The following is a 23,393-nucleotide window of genomic DNA, read 5'->3' as shown; positions in this document are numbered from 1 at the left end:
ACCATGTTGCACTTGCGGAGCAAAGTTGAGGCATTGCAACGACTGTTTCAATTGTGTTGATACTCGTATGTGTACATATCAATAGACATTTTTTTGCTCAATCAAAAGCCATAAGTGTCGCTTCAAAGTGTTCAATTCTTAAATTAAATGTGTAGCAGGCGCGCGAAACCGTAACCTCCGGATGGCCTGCTTTGGTCAAGGGGCGTGTTTTAGCCTCGCTTTCCTCAGTACGGCACATCCGAGGTTGCGGCTAGCTACGAAATGCTATTCTCCTTGTCAAAACTGGGTCGACAACTTACTCGCTTCCATACTATGATAATAAATTAGCTAGCTATGTTTAATGTCAGTATTTGGAAACGATTGGGGAGGACTGAGGCAACATACGTTTGATCAACGAAATATACTGTACTGGCTTTTGGTGTAGGTGTTGCAGGGTGAACTAACGTTAGCTAGCTAAACTAGCCAACGATAAACCTGCGTTTCATTCCCGGTTGCCGAACTGCCAGTGAAGGTAAGATAACATCGTTGTTACAGTTTTCAGCGACGAGGATTAGCTGGTTCATATCATACACTATATGTTAGGGGCTGCATTTGACTTCCCGGTAACGTTAGTTAGCCTGTAGTAGCAGCTACACATTAGTAGGTTGGTAAAATAAGCGCGAGCTAAAGAGCTACGGTAACTTAGCTATCTGTTAGCCAAATACGGCTCGTTTGGAGCAACGAGTGAGCTACCAGCGTTATCTAAAGTTGTTCAATTAGCTAGTTAACGTTAGCTCGTGTACTTAGCTAACTTAGTTTTTGGGTCAGATCTCTTATCGCTTCATTTTATTTGTCTAACAGTCGTAAGTAGCTAGCTAACGTTACATAGCATGTTGAATTTGCGTTCGTCAGCTCTATAATGTTTAATGATTTGGGTTTGCGTGGTGTATTCAATGTGTTTAAAACAAATGGCGGACATTTTTATCTGGAAAAGGGCACTTGTCATATGTTCGCTGAGGCACACTAGGCACTTGATTGGCTTTGAGGTTGCTTGATCCAAATAACGGGGGAAATTATTGGCTGTGTAGCTATTGTAGGGTTGACTAAACGCTGCGGTTTGTAGTTTTTGTCTGTAATGACAACGCAAAGGATCATGTACAGAAACATCTATTCGTGATTTATTGGCTGTGGAGAGTACTGTAGTAGACTACAGCTAATTTATTATGTGTTGACTGTGGTGTGCAATCCACTATTTGACAGTAGGGCACCTTTCATCCCATTTGAGTATAGCCGTAGCTCCTATACTATCAGTTAAGCCGTAACTCCTCCTCAATGACCTGCCAAAATAAATAAAAAAAGGTGCATGGTTACTTTGTTCAGATTCAGTCTGTGTCACTGTCAATGATGGTTGAAATGTTTTGAACATGTGGTTAGATGGCTATCATTGGCCAACTAAACATAATTTGTCCACACATTGATTGGCATAACATTTAGAAGGCAATGGTTGGCCTTTGCTGTCCATCTGTTAATAAAAAATATTTGCTAGCCATTTCCAGTTTTGAGTTTCTAACAGTATGTTCTCGCCTTCATCTGGTTGCAGCAGTGGGTGTCGGGCGCTGCGTGGTAGGAGGCCCATGAGGAAGCCACGGCGGAGGGGCCACCTGGCCGGGGGAGGGGATGCGGGTGGGAGAAAGTCTTACCAAGCTGGTAGGGGACGAGGTGGGGCCCGGCAGCGCTCCCCTTCACCCTACAGCCTCAAGGTGTCTCCAACCAGAGAGACACTGACTTATTCCCAGGCCCAGAAAGTGGTGGAAGTAGACTTGGATGGCAGGCTCCACCGGATCTCTATCGTGGACCCTCTGACGGTCATCACAGAGGACGAGATGACGGCCCAGGACATCACTGAGTGCAACAGCAACAAAGAGAACAGCGAACAGCCCGTTGCACCCGCCAGTGCCAACCCCGGACGCAAGCCGCCCGCCATGCCCAGAGGCCGCAAGAAAGACTCCAAACATTCCTCCTCCACATCATCGTCCTCTTCCTCCACACCTCAGAACCACTGCCCCAACTCTCACTCACAACCCCACAACAACAAGACCAACTCCTCACACCACCACCATCCGACTGCCCTTCCCGAGCCCACCTTCCGCATGCTGGAGGCCTTCATCCCCTGTGCGGCGCCTTCTCTGCCCACGGCCTACTACCGCTACATAGAGCGCTCGGCAGAGGAGCAGGAGGCAGAGGCAGAGTATGACATGGACGAGGAGGACGCGGCCTGGCTGGAGATGGTGAACACCAGGCGGGCATCAGACGGCCACGCCACAGTCTCCCCTGACACGTTCGAGCTGCTGGTGGACCGCCTGGAGGAGGAGTCTTACCGGGAGGCTCGCAGTCGGGCGCCCTCTCAGAGCGCCATCGACGACGATGCCTTCTGCTGCGTGTGCCTGGACGACGAGTGCCTCAACAGCAACGTCATCCTCTTCTGTGACGCCTGCAACCTGGCTGTGCACCAGGAGTGCTACGGCGTGCCCTACATCCCAGAGGGCCAGTGGCTGTGCCGCTGCTGCCTGCAGTCGCCCCAGCGGCCTGTGGATTGTGTGCTATGCCCCAACCGGGGTGGCGCTTTCAAGCAGACCAGTGACGGGCGCTGGGCCCACGTGGTGTGTGCCATCTGGATCCCCGAGGTGTGCTTCGCCAACACTGTTTTCCTGGAACCCGTGGAAGGGGTGGACAACATCCCACCCGCCCGCTGGAAGCTCACTTGCTACCTTTGCAAGCAGAAGGGTCGTGGCGCTGCCATCCAGTGCCACAAGGCCAACTGCTACACAGCCTTCCATGTCACGTGCGCCCAGCGTGCCGGGCTCTTCATGAAGATCGACCCCGTGCGGGAAACCAACGTCAACGGCACCACCTTCTCGGTGAAGAAGACAGCCTTCTGTGAGGTGCACTCGCCACCGGGCCAGGAGGGGGAAGCGGGGGGGTCGGACGAGGAGGATCCCACAGGGAGGGCGGTGGGGGGCCGGGCCAGCCGGGGGCGCAGTGCATACACAGAGGCCCCACAGGTGCAGAAGCGGAGCAAGAAGGAGGGCAAGCACGGGAAGAGGAAGGGGAAGAAGGGTCTGGAGGTGGCTGCTAACCGCGCCGCCACTACACCGATGGTTGCAGTTCCACAGATCCCCACTCAAAGGTCTGTGTTCACCAGCCTCCTCTTGTTGTTAGTGGTGCTTTAGCCGGCAGGATTCTACCTATACTGTCATGCTGCATTTGGCTCATAAGTATATGTTAGTGTGTAAGATGCTTAAACGTCCATGGGGCCTCATCCTAACTCCAGATGCACGTTGACGTGCAAAGTTGTGCAAATGTTCTTGTTGCCCATACGGAATCTTAAGTTAGGATTAGGCCCATTGTGTGAATGACAAGGATACCTTTCAAATGTTGTAGTAATGAACAGTATGTGTTAAACTCCTCCCGATGCCACACAGGTTGAACACCATCTGCAAAGGGATTCTGGTCCAGAGGAAGAACCAGTTCATGCAAAGGCTGCACAACTATTGGCTCCTGAAACGCCAGTCACGGAACGGGGTCGCACTCATTCGTCGTCTGCACTCCCATGTCCAATCACAGAGGCACATTGAACAGGTCAGAGGTCATTGGGCACTCTAAGGTCAAAGGGGCTGTTAACGTCAGGGGGTTATTCTGTTGAATGCAACATAATTGAACACTGCAGGTATCAGTAGAAATATACATTCTGAAGAAATATCATGGGTAGTGCTGGCTGGCTCAATTTAAAATTGTGCATGTTTTTGGAATTGTTTATAATATATTTCTATCTGGTGATGATGATCAGTAAATTCAAATCCCTGGGTGCATCTCAACAATATTATGTAGAGTCCTCTTCTCCCTGAATCCTCACTAAATAAATAGTACAAAATGAACAGGTGAAAGCAGAATGGTGAATCTTTACCAGGAATTTCCAATCATGGCAGATGAAGGGAATGAGAAGACAAGTGGAAGCCACACCTCATAATATTGAAGCACCCCCTACATTGTGTGTCGGGGAGTTGTTTGAATTAATATCTGTGTGTTTTCAGCCGGAGCCTGATGAGAAGGTGTGTGCTGTGAGGGAGGAGCTGAAGTACTGGCAGAAGTTGCGACAGGACCTGGAAAGAGCCCGGCTATTGGTGGAGCTCATCCGCAAGCGGGAGAAACTGAAGAGGGAGCAGGTATGGAGACTAGACTGTCTGTTTATGCACTTGCTCTGTATCACGGTCTGTCCATGCTTTGACAATTCAGGTTGTTACTGAAAAAATAAAACCTATTCTGTAGTTTCCCCACTTAAATAAAAGGTTCTTTAAACTTCTTTAAAAATATCATACAGTACCTTAATGTAGTTTGAGAAATTTAGATTTATTTGTGAGTTGCTGGCCTCTCTTCCGAACTCCATCCCATCTCTCTCTCACCCTCCCCAAAGGTCAAGGTTCACCAGGCGGCCCTGGAGCTACAGCTGACCCCAATGCAGGTGCTGCTGCGCTCCACACTGGACCAGCTGCAGGAGAAAGATGCAGGCCAGATCTTTGCACAGCCCGTCAACCTCAAGGAGGTCAGTCACCATGCTAATACTGTAGAACCTCAGGGATACAGTCCTCGGAGTAACTGACTAGTCAACCGAATGGGAAATATCAAACCTGTTACTAAATGCAAAAAACTAAACTTGCGTATGCTACAGACAAATGTAAATGTTGCTTACATGTGTTAAAAACATATTTACAGTGCCTGGCTAAATGGTTTGAAAATCCATGGTAATTTACTTTTCCAAATTTTTATGAAGGTTGGAAGCTGTTTTTACTTGAATTTCAAAGTCTCTGCCATTTTTTTTCCTTCTCCGAATGACCTCCAGTACTGACGTGTCTGTGTCTCTGAGGATCAGGGGAAATGATGCGCAGCCTGCACAGTACTGAGATCTGTTTTACCCATTCTTTCAAATGGTTTATGTAGTGGTGTAGGGACGTGTCCTGCTGCATCTGTCATGAGACAGTGTGTACCATGTGTTCTGTTCATCTTTGTTGGTTACTGCCGACAAGTCAATGTTAGACCCGTTGCCCGTTCATAGTCTGTTTCCCTCTGTTGCTTATTAACTTAGGGTGCTTTAAAAAAAAAAAAAAAATACTCAGTCCCAAATCACCCCTCATCCCCACTCCTTTTGAGATCTACAACCAATTGATGTAATAAATATGTTCATGGCGGCTTGGCTTTAGACCGGGGATCTCCAGCAGGTTGACCACAGGCTATCAGTAGCTCGCAGCCCACATATGAGTAGCTCGCCAAAGCGATTTTGAAAGTACATGCAATTTTCACGCTTTCCATCGCAAACTGTCAAGAATGAATCTCACAAGTATCAGCCACCGCAAGCTCCCGGCTACTGTCTAACCAACGGAACGTTGACAACCCATCTCCTTGTTAATCTAACACAATATCTGCCAATTAATGTCAAGCAATCTTGCCAGTCTATATGTGTAGTGCATTCCGTGATGTGATAACCGTCTTGTGGGTTGACAGAAATAGTTTCCAAAGAACCTTTTCAATTAAATGCTAACCGCAAAGTACGCTTACCTGGCAGAAGTATTTCATGAGTAAGTATAACATTTGTATCTATTATTTGATAACGTTGCCATCAAATGAACAGCAGCAGTACATAACTATCACTCACTCATTAGATAAGCAATTAAAGGGAACGCTCAAAATATAATAGTTGTGTTTGATGTGATTATTTAAGCATTGACATGGACTCAGAACATCCCATTTTGTTTCTCTATGAACAATTGTAATTGAGGGTGGAACAACTCTAAAACCAGGAAAGCATAATGATTTTATGTGTCTGTCTCCCTGACTGTCTTTCTGCTCCTCCTCCTCTGTCCCCCCCCAGGTCCCAGACTACCTGGAGTTTATCAGCCAGCCCATGGACTTCTCCACCATGCGCTCCAAGCTGGAAGCCCACAGTTACAACTCGCTGGCCCACCTGGAGGTCGACTTCAACCTGACGGTGGCCAACTGCCTGCTTTACAACACCAAGGATACACTGTTCCACCGTGCTGCCCTACGTCTCCGTGACCTGGGGGGTGCAATCCTCCGTCACGCCCAGCGACAGGCCCACAACACTGGCCTAGACCCGGCCACAGGCATGCATCTTGCAGAGTCGCCCCAGAAACACGACTACTACCGCTGCACCTGGGAGGACGGTGAGTGACGCGATGGCACGGATGTTGGCTTGTTTCTGATTATGAACCTGGGGCCAAGCTCTGTAGGTCGAATGTTGTGTAGCGTCATTATTAGAGCTGCCGTGATTCCTTATTCTACGCATCAGAGAGGTACGTTTGTTCTTGTTCCGTGTTGAACGTTGCCCAGGTCCCAAGTAAACCTCTAGCAACAAACGTCTCTATGCTAGGCAAGTCTCTACTGCTGCTCCCCCCCCCCCCCCTAAAAAGACAAACAAGGGTCAAGCAAACATATCTAACCCAGTTCTTTGTCCTTTAAAAATGCACCAGAGATGGTCTCTATTTTGGGGGTGATTTTCACAACAAAGCCTGAAAATGGAAGTGGATATACATACATAGTTGCTGGAATTCGAATGAGACGGGGGAAATAAAAGTGGAATGAAAGGAGACTCGAAGCAGCGTACTCAGAAACCGTGGCCGTTTTAAATTTAGATCATCTTCAGGCCTGTGTTTGTGTAGCCTACCTGTTCTGTCCTCTGTTTGTAGCTCAGATACTTTGTTCTCATTTCTTTTGGAGTGAGCTCCAGCCTGTGGTGAATGGTGATATTTAGGGTAACACTTTCCCTGAGCTATTTTGAGTTGCTTTGTGTTGAGGACTTTGCCGCATTGTGGGCTATGATATAGAGTGGTAAACCCATCTGTGGCGTTCCGTCCCTGTGTAGTGGACACCCTGCTGGACCCCGAGAACCGTCTGCACATGTCTCCTGAGGAGCAGCTGAAGGAGCTGCTGGACAAGCTGGACGTGGTGGCCACCATGCGCTCCAGCGGCGCCCGCACCCGCCGCATCCGCCTCCTGCGCCGCGAGATCAACAGCATCCGGTACCGACAGGGCCAGCACCACCGCAACTCGCTCCTCAACGGAGATGTCAAAGATGAAGAGGAGGGGAAAGATGCAGAGGCTGACAACGGCCTGTCTTCAGATAAAGGTGAGTGATCAAAACGTTGGCAATGTGTCGTTGTATGATGGTGACGTTTAATTACCTATAGAAACCGCCTATTTAATGATCTGCTCTGCTGAAACGAGACCGGTTGCAATCATGAGCTAACAGCAAATTATCCTCAGGTAATTGAGCCAGGGTCCCCCCACGCACCAACCCAAAGCACTTCACTGTCTGCAGTCTAGTAAGTAGGGTCCCACATAGTGGCCTCACAACCCTCTCCAGGCGCACTCTGCGTTTCTTCTCGTCCTCTGCACCGCCACCTCATGGACTCGCCTCCATTGGCCTCATACAGTCATGTCATCCCACCTCTGACACCAATGTAGTACATTTCAGGGGGGGAACCGAGAATACTAGGAAATCGAACCTTGGTCAAGCATGCTAGTGTTTTTTTTGCCATTTAATTAAGAAGTTGTGCTAATTCACCTATTCATTTGTTTTGCTGAGTTGTGTGAACTTTTGACTTTGTATTGGACGCCCTAACTAATCACAACATGATGAAAGCCAAGACTCAATCATCAAAGTATTATGTAAATGAACTGTCAGTTTGATCAGTCCCTTTCTCCGCTTTCAGAAGACCTCAAATGTACCCCTCCCCCAACGCTGGAGCCAACGTGCCTGGCACCTCCCCCTCTGCAGGGAGATGCACCCCTGGAGCCCCCCACGCTGCGCCCCATGACGGGGGAGCTAAGGACCCTGGGCCATCCCAAAAAGCGCCTGAAATTGGACAGCGAGAGCTCAGATAGTGGTTCTCCAACCCTTGACGCTACAAGAAACAAGAATTGCACTAAAGCAGAAGAGGCGCCCAGTTTATACTGTGGCGGGTTGGTGGTCAACGGCCTTTCCGACACCTTGTCCCCACGCCCTGCCACCGCGGGAGTAGGGCGCCGGACTTCTGTGCTTTTCAAAAAAGCAAAGAACGGAGCAAAGCTGCTTAGAGAGAAAGACAGTCTTGGCGGTAGTGTCCCCCTGACCCCCAATTCCGCTTTAAGTACCCCTTTATCTACCCCGTCTAAGATCCCCCAGCAGACCTCATTCACCACACCTGAACGGGGGACCCCTAGTCAAGGTGCCATCTCAGAGGGGGAGCTGGACAAGACCCCTAACCATACACCGGAGACTAGTAAGTGGCTGAATATGAGCTTCTTTTGATTTAAATCTGATTTATACATTTTGTAATTCAAGAACGCAATTAGCTATGCAAAATGGCTGTTGTACTTATTTGGGTAGCAGGAAAACAAACGTGTGCAGCCCTGAAACTTGCAACTACTCAGGATTGCCATTTTGCGTAGTTAATTGTGTTGCGCACTTGCATAAGTTGTAAATGAGGCTTTACACTCAGCAAGTGTCTGACAATTGGTTTCTGTCTTTTTTCAGAACTCACCAATGGGTTCAAAAGGGACAACGATGGTGGTTCTGACTCAGACTGTAGCCCCCCACCAATCCTTCACAAAGAAATGTAAGACATACGGTAACTCCTGAGTGTTATGAATTTGTGTAGTATCGTGTTATTTGGGCTGATCTCAGGTTATCCGATTTTCACTGGCTGCATTAACATATCTGCAGTACAACAGCACAGCCTACTGAAATACTGTGTACCCCTACAGCAGCGCACCACCCAAACGAAGCCTCGGAAAACCAGCACTTTCCAAAGTACCTTTCTTTGAGACTGTTACCGGGGATGCAGATTACACCGCTACAGGTATGAGAATCACAGTATCATCGTTGGACAATTGAAAATAATAGTCCACTTTTTAAAATGTATACATTTAAAACATGTGTCCTTATGAAACTAACATTCCGTCATAAACGCTATGTTCACATTGGGCTTCCGAGTGGCGCAGCGGTCTAAGGTACTGCTACTCGTTTCAAGCGGCGTCACTGCAGTCCCTGATTCGAATCCTGGGACTGCAGGCATGAGCCATTTAAAACATGTGTCTTTAGGAAACTAACTTTCAGTCATAAGAGCATCACATCCGGCCCTGTTTGAGAGTCCCATAGGGCGGTGCACAATTGGCCCAGCGTCGTCCGGGTTTGGCCAGGGTAGGCCGTCATTATAAATAAGAATTTGTTCTTAACTGACTTGCCTAGTTCAAAAATAAATATATATATTGAGACATGCAGTACCAGTCATAAGTTTGGACACACCTACTCATTCAAAGGGTGTTCTTTGTTTTTACTATTTTCTACATTGTAGAATAATAGTGAAGACATCAGCACTATGAAATAACAAATATGGAATCATGTAACCAAAAAAGTGTTCAATATATCAATATTTTTGAGATTCTTCAAAGTAGCCAACCTTTGCCTTGACAGCTTTGCACACCCATGGCATTCTCTCAACCAGCTTCATGAGGAATGCTTTGCATATGCTTAGCACTTGTTGGCTGATTTTCCTTCACTCTGTGGTCCAACTCATCCCAAACCATCTCAATTGGGTTGAGGTCGGGTGATTGTTGAGGCCAGGTTATCTGATGCAGCACTCCATCACTCTTTCTTGGTCAAATAGCCCTCACAAAGCCTGGAGGTGTGTTTTGGGTCGTTGTCCTGTTGAAAAACAAATGATAGTCCCACTAAGCGCAAACCAGATGGGATGGTATATCACTGCAGAATGCTGTGGTAGCCATGCTGGTAAAGTGTGCCTTGAATTCTAAATAAATCAGTGTCACCAGCAAAGCACCACCACCTCCATGCCAAACATGTGGACATCACTCGTTCACCTACTCTGTCTCACAAAGACACGGTGGTTGGAACCAGAAATCACAAATTTGGACTCATTAGACCAAAGGACAGATTTCCACCAGTCTAATGTCCATTGCTCGTGTTTCTTGGCCCAAGCAAGTCTCTTTTTATTGGTGTCCTTTAGTAGTGGTTTCTTTGCAGCAATTCAACCATGAAGTCCTGATTCACACTGTCTCCTCTGAACAGTAGTTGTTGAGATGTGTCTGTGAAGCATTTATTTGGACTGCAATTTCTGAGGCTGGTAACTCTAATGAACTTATCCACTGCAGCAGAGGTAACTCTGGGTCTTCCTTTCCTGTGGCGGTCCTCATGAAAGCCAGGTTCATCATAGCTCTTGATGGTTTTTGCAACTACACTTGTAGAAACTTTCAAAGTTCTTAATTTTCCAGATTGACTGACCTTCATGTCTTAAAGTAATTATGGACTTTCGTTTTTCTGCTTATTTGAGCTGTTCTTAACACAATATGGACTTGGTCTTTTAACAAATAGAGCTATCTTCTGTATACCACCCATACATTGTCACAACACAACTGATTGGCTCAAACGCATTAAGAAAAGAAAATCCACAAATGTAACTTTGAACAAGGCACACCTGTTAATTGAAATGCATTCTAGGTGACTACCTCATGAAGCTGGTTGAGAGAATGCCAGGAGTGTGCAAAGCTGTCATCAATGGCTGCTTTGAAAAATCTCACACATAAAATATATTTTGATTTGTATAACACTTTTTTTGGTTACAATATAGAGAACAGTAAAAAAAATAAAGAGAAATCCTGGAATGGGTAAGTGTCAACATTTGACTGGTACTGTGTTCACACAGCTTTGAGAGACCTTGAACAATGGTCAGCGTCTTGATTTGAACAATATGAAAATGGTCTGTCCTGTTGCAGCCTACGTTTTCTTGGGTGTTGATAACCGCTTTCCTTTTTGGATGACAGAACTTTACCGTGTCCAAGATAAACACCCCATTTACTGCATATTTGTATTTAGAATGGACATTTGTCTTTTCCTGTCTGTCTCCGCAGGCAGTGGTATCCTGATGCCTTTTGAAAATGTAGTGGCGCTGGAGCCTCTGGACTTGGTCTGGGCCAAGTGTCGGGGATACCCCTCCTACCCTGCATTGGTGAGAGAATGCATTGGGCAAACATCTGCTTGCCTACACTGATACAGGTCCCAAATGAAGATATTAGCGGTTACCTGGGCTTAGTATCATATGGTTAACACTTGGAAATTGATTTATGGTCTGAAATGGCAGGAGATCTAAAGTTATGCCACTCTAAAATCCACTAACACAAAGCATATGGCATTTTAGTACATATTTGCTGTTCAATAGGTTAGTTCAGAATCACAGAAACGTCCCATACTGCTCAGCGTCTGCCTTTTTACTGTTTGTATTTTTTTTTACAAGTTTAAGCCACCCTAAAATCCAGTGTAACAATTTGGCACATATTTGCTGTATCTAGGGTTAAGGGGGTTTGAATTGTCAAAATTAAACCAATCCAGTGAATCTTTTCCATTGGCCAGATCATTGACCCTGAGATGCCCCAGGAGGGTTTGTTTCACAACGGGGTCCCCATCCCTGTACCCCCACTGGACGTCCTGCAGCTGGGGGAGCAGAGGACAGAGGAAGCTGGGGAGAAGCTCTTTCTGGTGCTCTTCTTTGACAACAAGAGGACATGGTGAGAGGAGGGTGGTGTTTGGCTAGCACTTAAGTGACCACAAGCTGCTCTCTAACCTCACATTCTAGGACTGCTTAATATCTTTGGGGACCTCGCTTCCTTGTAGGGCAGGGGTGTCAAATTCATTTTGTCCGGGGTCCGCACTGGGAAATGTGTTATTTCCTCGCCGTCAACATTGGAACAAAATTGTCCTATATCCATCGTTTTGTGATTTTTCTATGCTGGTTCGGTGATTATTAGTGAGCTGGACACTGTAGAAACTGTATGAATGTATGTCCATTATCATTTATACCCCGTTTTGATTTGTTTTTGAAGTATAAACATTTTTTTGTATGTTTGACACCTCTGTTGTAGGGTGTACTGAAGAACATGCCCAAAAGATTTTGCTTTTGCATTGTCGAATGGCAATTAAACCTACGTATTTGAGCTCAATAACGGTTAGACAAACATTCCTCTGTTTATAGTGCACCTGACTTTAAAAATACATAAGTAGGAAGTATGGTCTGTGAAGGGGAAAAAAAGTGTGTGTTTCATATAAGAGGAAGAAGTTCACGGTATTAAAATGTGGGACTTAACCTTTATCCTGAACATACACTTTAATCTCCAGTGTCTGCTCGAAGCCATTGGATGTGCATGCGTACGTCCCTCAGCTATAGATTGTAGTCACTTCAACGGCCCTCCCCTCTCTTGTCCCCCCTGCAGGCAGTGGCTCCCGCAGGACAAAGTGACTCCTCTGGGTGTGGACGACACGGGGGACAAGCTGCGTATGATGGAGGGTAGGAAGACCACCATCCGCAAGTCTGTGCAGGTGGCCTACGACCGCGCCATGGTCCACCTGAGCCGCGTGCGCCGGGACCAAGCCTTTGTCCCGTCAAACTACCTGTAGCTGTGGGGACCCAAATCAGCCCCTAGCCTTAAAACCGTTGTCATTGGTCATCTGGATGGCTTTAAGCTTATCTGGACACTTCTCATAGGTCTGAATGGGTGTATTGTAAGCAGTATCCCTACTGGTTACACCTTTCTTTGTCCTTTCAGATCTATGCGGTGTCTTGGGGGGGGATCAATGCACCTCATTTTCCCCCTATACCAATCCGGCAGTATCTGATTTCATGCTGTATAAGGCGATATGGGGAGAGGTATCTATCCCACTTGGGGGGAGGAGAGCATAAGGCGGGAATCCTCAATCCTGTTTCTGGTGTGCTGTAGTTCTGCAGTTTCTTTTAAATCCAGATTAGTGCCACCATGACACCCGAGTCATCTAATCAACTGATCTTCAAGCCCTTGGTGAGTTGAATCAGGTGTTGTTTCACTGCTGAGCATGAACCTTCAATACTGTATCCAGGAGCGGGATTGGAGGTATTTATTTGTGAGCCATCTTGATGCCACCGAGAACAGATGGAGCTGCAGTAGCTGGATCAAAGTTCAACGAACACCTCCCTTTTTGTATAATGCTACTGCCAAGGAATCAAATGGTTGGAAAAGAGATTTATCATATTTATATGAACTTGAAACCGTATGAATGGATCACTGCCATTTCTTACAAACACTTTTTACATTTTAATGTTTTACAAACCACTTGTTATATATTGTAAAGACACATGTATGTGTGTGTATATATATGTGTGCATATCATACTAAGCCTAATTTTATGTTGCTACTTTTAAATGCGAATTCAATCACCAATGGGGATGAAGAAAGGCCGTACATACTTATTGACTTGCTACAGAGTGTATTCAGCTTCTCTTTGTGGATCTGCATAAAGGCACACAATGCAATGGCCAGTTCTTTATCAATTCTTTTTGATACAAAGAAATGTAATTTATTTATGGAAATTGGAAAGTATTGAAATGAAGTTTATATATTGGTTATAGATGGAAAATGAAATCTGTTTAAGATTATAAGATTTGCAACCAAGGTGAGCTACTGATGCAAAGTTGTTCAGATATTGCATTCAGGGGCTGACCAATCCTTAGCCCACCGTGAAGAACAGAATGTTATATTTATTATAGAATATTCATAGTATTCCAGACCGATTTATAAAATGCAGACAAACATTGTAAGCTTGTACAAATTGCAGATTTGACCTACTCACCAAATAACCTGTCTAAATCAGTATTTTCTCATGTGGGTAAATAAATTGTTCTATCCAAACAACTTTTGCAATTCTTTTTTTGGTTGGTTGGAATCTAGGCGTGACAATATTACCAAATTACAATAAGGTCAACACTTGGGAAAGACATAATTTTGCATGTTATCTGGTTTAAAAATATATATAATAATCCACTGAATGATAAATAACATGCTTACTCAAATTCTTAAGTATTTAGATGGACAATAGAACATGTGGACCGCAGACCAGGTTTATTTTATTATGTACAATAACGAGGAAAAGGTAAATGAGGCGCTCCAGAACCTCAAAGCGTCTGTTTGGCCACAGTCAATGTACAGGGTATGTACGATACAGTTGATTTGAACTGAAAATATTGACAAATCTGAAAGGGAAAGTAATTTCAGTTAGTAATGAGCAAAGAAGCCCTGCGCTTCCGGATAACCTCATTTTCTATATAGCTAATATCTTCAGATTTGTTCACTCAATATAGCTCAACAACCCCATAATGCACAGCTCTACTGTAGTGATTTCAAGGACACTTTTGAAAAGTATATACAGTATACTAATAATTTAAACCCATTATAATCCACACAAAAGGTTGTGGCAGGTGAACTCAGCAAATTATAAAATGCTAATTGAATTCTGTACCCTCTTCCAAAATTCATCTTTGAGTTTGGCTTGTTTAATGTTTGCATTTAGGCTCCTCCATTACCCCCGCTGCATCTTGCTCTTCATCTTTGCCACAGAGACCTAATATTGATCTTAATAATTCTGCAGGTAGCCTAGTGGTTAGTGTTGGCCCAGTAAACAAAAGGTTACTGGATTGAATCCCAGAGCTGACAAGGTAAAAATCTGTTGTTCTGCTCCTGAGCAAGGCAGTTAACCCACTGTTCCCCGGGTGCCGAAGACGTGGATGTCGATTATGGCAACCCCCCGCACCTCTCTGATTCAGAGGGGTCGGGTTAAATGTGGAAGACACATTTCAGTTGTACAACTGACTAGGTATCCCACTTTCCCCTTTTCTGCTTGTGCCAATGTCTTCCATTCATCAAATTCCTTCTGTTTTGCTTCTTGGTGTCTTTAATGAGGCTTCTTCCTGCTTGGCCATTGCCGCGTCCAGGACTTTAAGATGTTTTTGCTTCCCTTTTTCTTCTTGATTATATTTGTATTGGTCTCTTTTCTTTTTCAGCTTGTCAAGTGTAGTTTCTGACTTCCACTGCTAGTCAGTGCTCAGTTGTCAAAGTTGTAAAGCATGATAAAGAGCTCTAAATCTGTCTTCAGCATCTCCTCTTGGTCTTCTTGTCAGTCTCTTCTTTTACTTGTGTGTCTACCTTTTTTATCATATCCTCTTGCATTGAGTTTATTTTTATTTTCTTTCATGACTTCTTTGCTTGTACCTTTTACTATCTGCTCCCTTATGCTTCATTCCCCCATCCATCCCACTTCCCAGTATCTCTAGCTCTTGCATGAACAAGTCCTCGTTGCACTCTTATTTTGCTTGTCTACAGTCGTGGCCAAAAGTTGAGAAGGATGCAAATATTCATTTTCACAAAGTCTGCTGCCTCAATTTGCATGATGGCAATTTGCATATACTCCAGAATGGTATGAAGAGTGATCAGATGAATTGCAATTAATTGCGAAGTCCCTCTTTGCCATGCAAATGAACTGAATCCCCCCCAAAAAATCCACTGCATTTCAGCCCTGCCACAAAAGGACTAGCTGACATCATGTTAGTGATTCTCTCGTTAACAGGTGTGAGTGTTGACGAGGGAAAGGCTGGAGATCACTCTGTCATGCTGATTGAGTTCGAATAACAGACTGGAAGCTTCAAAAGGAGGGTGGTGCTTGGAATCATTGTTCTTCCTCTGTCAACCATGGTTACCTGCAAGGAAACACGTGCCGTCATCATTGCTTTGCACAAAAAGGGTTTCACAGGCAAGGATATTGCTGCTAGTAAGATTGCACCTAAATCGACCATTTATCGGATCATCAAGAACTTCAAGGAGAGTGGTTCAATTGCTGTGAAGAAGACTTTAGGGCGCCCAAGAAAGACCAGCAAGCACCAGGACCGTCTCCTAAAGTTGATGCGTGATCGGGGCACCACCAGTACAAAGCTTGCTCAGGAATGGCAGCAGGCAGATGTGAGTGCATCTGCACGCACAGTGAGCCGAAGACTTTTGGAGGATGGCCTGGTTTCAAGAAGGGCAGCAAAGAAGCCACTTCTCTCCAGGAAAAACAGGGACAGACTGATATTCTGCAAAAGGTACAGGGATTGGACTGCTCAGGACTGGGGTAAAGTCCTTTTCTCTGATGAATCCCCTTTCCGATTGTTTGGGGCATCCGGAAAAAAGCTTGTCCGGAGAAGACAAGGTGAGCGCTACCATCAGTCCTGTGTTATGCCAACAGTAAAGCATCCTGAGAACATTCATGTGTGGGGTTGCTTCTCAGCCAAGGGAGTGGTCTCACTCACAATTTTGCCTAAGAACACAGCCATGAATAAAGAATGGTACCAACACATCCTCTGAGATCAACTTCTCCCAACCATCCAGGAATAGTTTGGTGACGAACATGACCTCTTCCAGCATGACAGAGCACCTTGCCATAAGGCAAAAGTGATAACTAAATGGCTCGGGGAACAAAACATCAATATTTTGGGTCCATGGCCAGGAAACTCCCCAGACCTTAATCCCATTGAAAATTTGTGGTCAAACCTCAAGAGGCGCTTGGACCAACAAAACCCCACAAATTCTGAAAAACTCCAAGCATTGATTTATGCAAGAATGGGCTGCCATCAGTCAGTCAGGATATAATTGACAGCATGCCAGGGCGGATTGCAGAGGTCTTGAAAAAAGAAGGGTCAACTCTGCAAATATTGACTTGTTGCATCAACTTCATGTAATTGTCAATAAAAGCCTTTGACACTTACGAAATGCTTGTAATTATACCTCAGTATTTCATAGTAACATCTGACAAAAATATCTAAAGACACTGAAGCAGCGAACTTTGAGGAAATTAATATTTGTTTCATTCTCAAACCTTTTGGCCACGACTGTACTTTAACAACGTCTACATTGACATTCTGTTCCTTTGGACTTTCTTGTGTGATTTTATTTTGTCTGTTGTCTTTTTTTAACTCTCTCACAAATTCCTTGCTCAGATCTTCAGTGTCCCTTTTTCTTTTAGACATTTGAAATGTTTCATGCATCTCCCTCACCCTTTCCTGAAGGCTCTCTTCTCTCATTCTCTGCGTATACTCTCCATTTTCCTCTTCTCTCTCCCTCCCCCAAAGGCTCTCCTCTTGCATCCTCTGCTCATTTTCAATTGTATCTCTATTTTTCTCCTGTCTCTTCCTCTCCCGAAAGCTCTTTCATTTTGTCATTTTCAATGGTGTTCCTTCTGAACTTCCTATTTTCTCAAGATTATTTCCTCTTCATTTCTCTCACCCATCACTCCCTTCTCTTTTTTTCATAACTTCACGGTCACTTGACAAGTCTGTCTCCATTTTATTGCTCTCACTTTTCTATCCCATCTCTTCCTTGTGCCTTTCCAGATCTTCCATGACACTTTTTTCATGTCTTTTCCGGCCATGTGTTTTTTGGTCTTCCCTTTTCGTTTACACATTTAGATCTCCCACTCCTGCAAGCTCTCCTTAATCATCCTCTATGCATTCTTCATTTTCCTACTTATTACCTTATTTCCCTTCTGAACATCCTTTTATTTTTCCAAAATTATCTCCCGAATCTCAGAAAATGTCTCTTTCTCCCATTATCACTGATTATTATCCCTTCTGTTTGAGTTTTTTTGCTTTTCTGCACCGTTTCTCACAATCAGTTCCCCCCCCATTCCTTTTGTAATCTATTGATTATTTTATCTAGTTCACTCATTACAAGAACCTGGAGGTTATCAATTTGCTCGTCAACCCAAATCCTCTCCTGGAAAAACATGACCTCCATTGCCTCCCTATCCAAATGCCTTCTCGTTATGAATGTATTCCATGACTGAAAGATAAATATTAATCGACGTCAATGATTTTTAAAGTCACTTGTCACTCATACTAGCATACTAGGCCTTTATTATCGATGATAGAGGGAAGCTCTAGTGATGTGCGGGTTAACTCATGACCCCGCAGGTCAAGTGGGTTAAGGTCAGAAAATATCATATTTAAGATTGGGTAGGTGGCCAGTAAAATCTTAGGTTAAAGGAAAGCAAATATATAGCCTATTCAATAAATCAAATGCTATTTGTCACATGCGTCGAATACAACAGGTGTGACCTTAACTAACTAACAACAAGCCCTTTAACTAGCAATGCAGAGTTGTTTTAAAGTAATAAATGTTTACTGAAAGAAGTTACAAATAATACGCACGTTTTGTTTTAAGTAACACAATAAAATAATGAGGCTAAAAACAGGGGGTACCGAGTCAATATGGGTAAGTACAGTTGAGATAATTGAGGTACAGAAACATGAAGTGTGGTAGGTAGGGGTAACGTGACTATTCATAGATAATAAACCGTGAGTAGCAGCAGCGTAAAAAAAGGGGGTCAATGCAAATAGTCCAGGTAGCCATCTGATGAACTGTTTAGCAGTCTTACGGCTTGGGGGTAGAAGCTGTTAAGGAGCCTTTCGGACCTAAACTTCGTGTTCCGGTACCGCTTGCCGTGCGGTAGCAGAGAGAATAGTATGACTTGGGTGGCTGGAGTCTTTGATCATTTTTAGAGCCTTCCTCTGACCCCGCCTGGTATAGAGCTAATGGGTGGCAGGAAGTTTGGCCACAGTGATGTACTGGGCCGTACGCACTACCCTCTGTAGCGCCTTTCGATCGGATGCCCAGCAGTTGCCATACCAAGCGGTGATGCAACCATGCTCTCGATGGCGCAGCTGTAGGACATTTTGAGGATCTAAGGACCCATGCCAAATCTTTTCAGTCTCTTTAGGGGGAATAGGCATTGTCGAGCCCTCTGCACGACTATCTTGGTGTGTGTGGACCATGATAGTTTGTTCGTGATGTGGACACCAAGGCACTTGAAGCTCTTGACCCACTCCGCTACAGCCGTGTCGATGTGAATGGGGGCGTGCTCGGCCCTCCTTTTCTGTAGTCCACGATCAGCTCCTTTGTCTTGCTCATATTGAGGGAGAGGTTATTTTCCTGGCCCCACACTGCCAGGTCTCTGACTACATCGCTATAGGATGTCTCATCGTTGTTGGTGATCAGGCCTACCACCGTTGTGTCGTCGGCAAACTTAATGATGGTGTTGGAGACTTGTGTGGCCACACAGTTGTGGGTGAACAGGGAGTTCAGGAGGGGATCATGGAGCAAAGAAGCCCTGGTGTGGCAGATGTGTTGTTTCCTACCCTTACCACCTGGTGGCGGCCTATCAGGTAGTCCAGGATCCAATTGCAGAGGGAGGTGTAAGCTTAGCTTAGTGATGCGCTTTGAGGGCATAATGGTGTTGAACACTGAGCTGTAGTCAACAAACAGCATTCTTGCGTAGATGTTCCTTTTGTCCAGATGGGAAAGGGCTGTCAATTATCTATGGGATATTTTGACAGGATGAAGATTGCAACATTAAGTTGATTGTCTTTAGAATTCTACCTTACTGGCATATCAAAGAGGGAAAAAGGTCAAACATGAACAGCTATGAGAACTTACCAGTTTGTGAGTGTCCTCTGCCAGGTCTAATGGTCTGAGTCCGCATCTGGTATCCAAACCACCCGTGGAATGTTTGATGTCATAGATCAACAAAGCTCTACAATGCACCCTTATTTGTAATGTCATAGACAAAGATCCCCAATTAAATGTCATCCTTTTATGACATAATTCCACCTCCATCTGTCCCTCTGTCATTATTTTCCACCCCTTTCCTCTGTTTATTTAAAAAACGTTTTTTTTTACGGTTCTTTAATTTCCTCTGTATATACAGTGCCTTCATTATTCACACCCCTTGACTTTTTCCATATTATTTTGTGTTACAGCCTGAATTTAAAATGGATTAAATTGAGATTTTGTGCCAATGATCTACACACAATACCCGACCATGTCAAAGTAGAATTACATTTTTACAAATGTTTACAAATAATTTTAAAAATGTACCTGAAATGTATTGAGTCAATTCAAACCCTTTGTTATAAGCAAGCCTAAACACGTTCAGGAGTAAAAATGTGCTTAACAAGTCACAAGTTGCAATAATAGTGGTTAACGTGGGTTTTGAATAATTACCCTATCTCTGTACCCCACACATACAATGACCTTACACAGCCTGAAGGTGTGTTTTGGGTCATTGTCCTGTTGAAAAACAAAGGATAGTCCCACTAAGCGCAAACCAGATGGTATGGCGTACCACAGCATTCTGCAGTGCTGGTTAAGTGTGCAAAGCACCCCAACACCATCACACCACCTCCTTCATGCTTCACAGTGGGAACCACATATGCGGAGATCATCCGTCACCTACTTTGTGTCTCACAAAGACACTGCGGTTGGAACCAAAAATCTCAAATTTGGATTCATCAGACCAAAGGATAAATTTCCCCTGGTCTAATGTCCATTGCTCGTGTTTTTTGACCGAAGCAAGTCTCTTCTTCTTATTGGTGTCCTTTAGTAGTGGTTTCTTTGCAGCAATTTGACCATCTGTACTGTTGATGTTGTAGGTTATTTGAACTCTGTGAAGCATTTATTTGGGCTGCAAGCTGAGGTACAGTTAACTCTAATGAACTTATCCTCTGCAGCAGAGGTAACTCTAATGAACTTATCCTCTGCAGCAGAGGTAACTCTAATGAACTTATCCTCTGCAGCAGAGGTAACTCTAATGAACTTATCCTCTGTAGCAGATGTAACTCTGGGTCTTCCTTTCCTGTGACGGTCCTCATGAGAGCCAGTTTCATCATAGCGTTTGATGGTTTTTGCGACTACACTTGTAGAAACTTTCAAAGTTCTTAATTTTCCCGATTGACTGACCTTCATATCTTAAAGTAATGATGGACTGTCATTTCTCTTTGCTTATTTGAGCTGTTCTTGCCATAATATGGACTTGGCTTTTACCAAATAGGGCTATCTTCTGTATACCACCCCCTACCTTCCACATTCCACAAATTAACAAGACACACCTGTCAATTGAAATGGATTCCAGGTGACTACCTCATGAAGCTGGTTGTGGGAATGCCAAGAGTGTGCAAAGCTGTCATCAAGGCAAAGGGTGGCTACTTTGAAGTATCTCAAATATGAAAGCAGACACATCGATGGCCCTGAACGAACTTAATTTGACTCTATGTAAACTGGAAAGCACATATCCTGAGGATGCATTTATTGTAGCTGGGGATTTTAACAAGGCTAATCTGAAAACAAGGCTCCCTAAATTCTATTAGCACATCGATTGTGCAACCAGGGGTGGCAAAACCCTAGGTCATTGTTATTAGAACTTCTGCGACGTATATAAGGCCTTCCCCCGCCCTCCTTTCGGGAAAAGCTGACCACGACCCCATTTTGTTGCTCCCAGCCTATAGACAGAAACTAAAGCAGGAAGCTCCCGCGCTCAGGTCTGTTCACCGCTGGTCCGACCAATCGGATTCCACGCTTCAAGATTGCTTCAATCATGTGGACTGGGATCTGGTCTTCATTGCTGCGAACAACAACATTGATGTATACGCTGATTCGGTGAGCGGGTTTATTAGCAAGTGCATCGGCTATGTCATACCCACAGCGTCTATTAAAACATTCCCAAACCAGAAACCGTGGATTGATGGCAGCATTCGTGCAAAACTGAAAGCGCGAACCACTGCTTTTAATCAGGCCAAGGTGACTGGAAACATGACTGAATACAAACAGTGTAGCTATTCCCTCCGCAAGGCAAACAAACAAGCTAAGCATTAGTATAGAGACATAGAGTCGCAATTCAACGGCTCAGACACGAGAGGTAGGCAGGGTCTACAGTCAATCGCGGACCAGGATGTCTTGCTCCCAGACAAACTAAACAACTTCTTTGCTCGCTTTGAGGACACTACAGTGCCACTGACATGGCCCGCTACCAAAACCTGCGGGCTCTCCTTCACTGCAGCAAAACAAAACATTTAAAGGTGTCAACCCTCGCAAGGCGGCAGGCCCAGACGGGATCCCCAGCCGCGTCCTCAGAGCATGCGCAGACCAGCTGGCTGGTGTGTTTACGGACATGTTCAATCAATCCTTATCCCAGTCTGCTGTCCCTACATGCTTCAAGAGGGCCACCATTGTTCCTGTTCCCAAGAAAGCTAAGGTAACTGAGCTAAATGACTACCACCCCGTAGCCCTCACTTCCGTCATCATGAAATGCTTTGAGAGACTAATCAAGGACCATATCACCTCCACCCTACCTGACACCTTAGACCCATTCCAATTTGCTTACCGCCCCAACAGGTCCACAGACGACGCTATCGCAATGACACTGCACACTGCCCTAACTCATCTGGACAAGAAGAATACCTATGTGAGAATGCTGTTCATCGACTACAACTCAGCATTTAACACCATAGTACCCTCCAAACTCGTCATCAAGCTCGAGACCCTGGGTCTCGACCCCGCCCTGTGCAACTGGGTCCTGTACTTCCTGACGGGGCGCCCCCAGGTGGTGAGGGTAGGTAACAACATCTCTGATCCTCAACACTGGGGCCCCACGAGGGTGCGTTCGCAGACCTCTCCTGTACTCCCTGTTCACCCACGACTGTGTGGCCATGCACGCCTCAAACTCAATCCTCATGTTTGCAGGCGACACTACAGACGACACTACAGTAGTAGTAGTAGCCTACTAGGCTTGATTACCAACAACGACGAGACTGCCTACAGGGAGGAGGTGAGGGCCCTCGGAGTGTGGTGTCAGGAAAATAACCTCACACTCAATGTCAACAAAACAAAGGAGATGATTGTGGACTTCAGGAAACAGCAGACGGAGCACCCCCTTATCCACATCGACGAGACAGTAGTGGAGAGGGTAGAAAGTTTTAAGTTCCTTGGTGTACACATCACGGACAAATTAAAATGGTCCACCCACACAGACAGCGTGGTGAAGAAGGCACACCAGCGTCTCTTCAACCTCAGGAGGCTGACGAAATTTGGCTTGTCACCAACAACACTCACAAACTTTCACAGATGCACAATCGAGAGCATCCTGTTGGGCTCTATCACCGCCTGGTACGGCAACTGCTCCGCCCAGAACCGCAAGGCACTCCAGAGGGTAGTGAGGTCTGCACAACGCATCACCAGGGGCAAACTACCTGCCCTCCAGGACACCTACACCACCCGATGTCACAGGAAGGCCAAAAAGATCATCAAGGACAACAACCACCTGAGCCACTGCCTGTTCACCCCACTATCATCCAGAAGGCGAGGTCAGTACAGGTGCATCAAACCAGGGACCGAGAGACTGAAAAACAGCTTCTGTCTCAAGGCCATCAGACTGTTAAACAGCCAGCAATAACATTCGGTGGCTGCTGCCAACATACTGACTCAACTCCAGCCACTTTAATAATGGAAAAATTGATGTAATAAATGTATCACGAGCCACTTTAAACAATGCCACTTCATATAATGTTTACATACCCTACATTACTCATCTCATATGTATATACTGTACTCTATACCATCTACTGCATCTTGCCATCTTGATATAATTTATCACTAGCCCCTTTAAACAATGCCACTTTTATATG

General features: G+C 45.1%; 1 protein-coding gene across 3 annotated transcripts; it reads left to right on the top strand.

Moving 5' to 3' along the window:
• Positions 1–180: 180 nt before the first annotated feature.
• brpf3b (bromodomain and PHD finger containing, 3b) lies at positions 181–13,758 on the top strand. Of its 3 annotated transcripts, none has more exons than XM_046343609.1 (13): positions 181–511; positions 1,580–3,166; positions 3,462–3,618; positions 4,071–4,202; positions 4,451–4,579; positions 5,903–6,215; positions 6,914–7,177; positions 7,767–8,312; positions 8,567–8,648; positions 8,797–8,891; positions 10,957–11,054; positions 11,456–11,610; positions 12,313–13,758. In XM_046343609.1, exons 2-13 carry the CDS (start codon positions 1,614–1,616, stop codon positions 12,494–12,496), a joined length of 3,708 nt encoding a protein of 1,235 aa, XP_046199565.1. In that variant the 5' UTR covers positions 181–511; positions 1,580–1,613; the 3' UTR covers positions 12,497–13,758. The 3 variants fall into 3 exon arrangements, with proteins under 3 accessions (XP_046199565.1, XP_046199564.1, XP_046199563.1); XM_046343608.1 differs by having other exon boundaries at positions 182–511; positions 1,583–3,166; positions 7,764–8,312; XM_046343607.1 differs by having other exon boundaries at positions 182–511; positions 7,764–8,312.
• The last annotated feature ends 9,635 nt before the right edge of the window (positions 13,759–23,393 follow it).

This window comes from Oncorhynchus gorbuscha, linkage group LG03 (genome assembly GCF_021184085.1).
Source record: "Oncorhynchus gorbuscha isolate QuinsamMale2020 ecotype Even-year linkage group LG03, OgorEven_v1.0, whole genome shotgun sequence".
Taxonomy (NCBI): domain Eukaryota; kingdom Metazoa; phylum Chordata; class Actinopteri; order Salmoniformes; family Salmonidae; genus Oncorhynchus; species Oncorhynchus gorbuscha.
The sequence above is the reverse complement of the archived record's forward strand: the minus strand, read 5'-3'. Positions and strand labels throughout refer to the sequence as shown.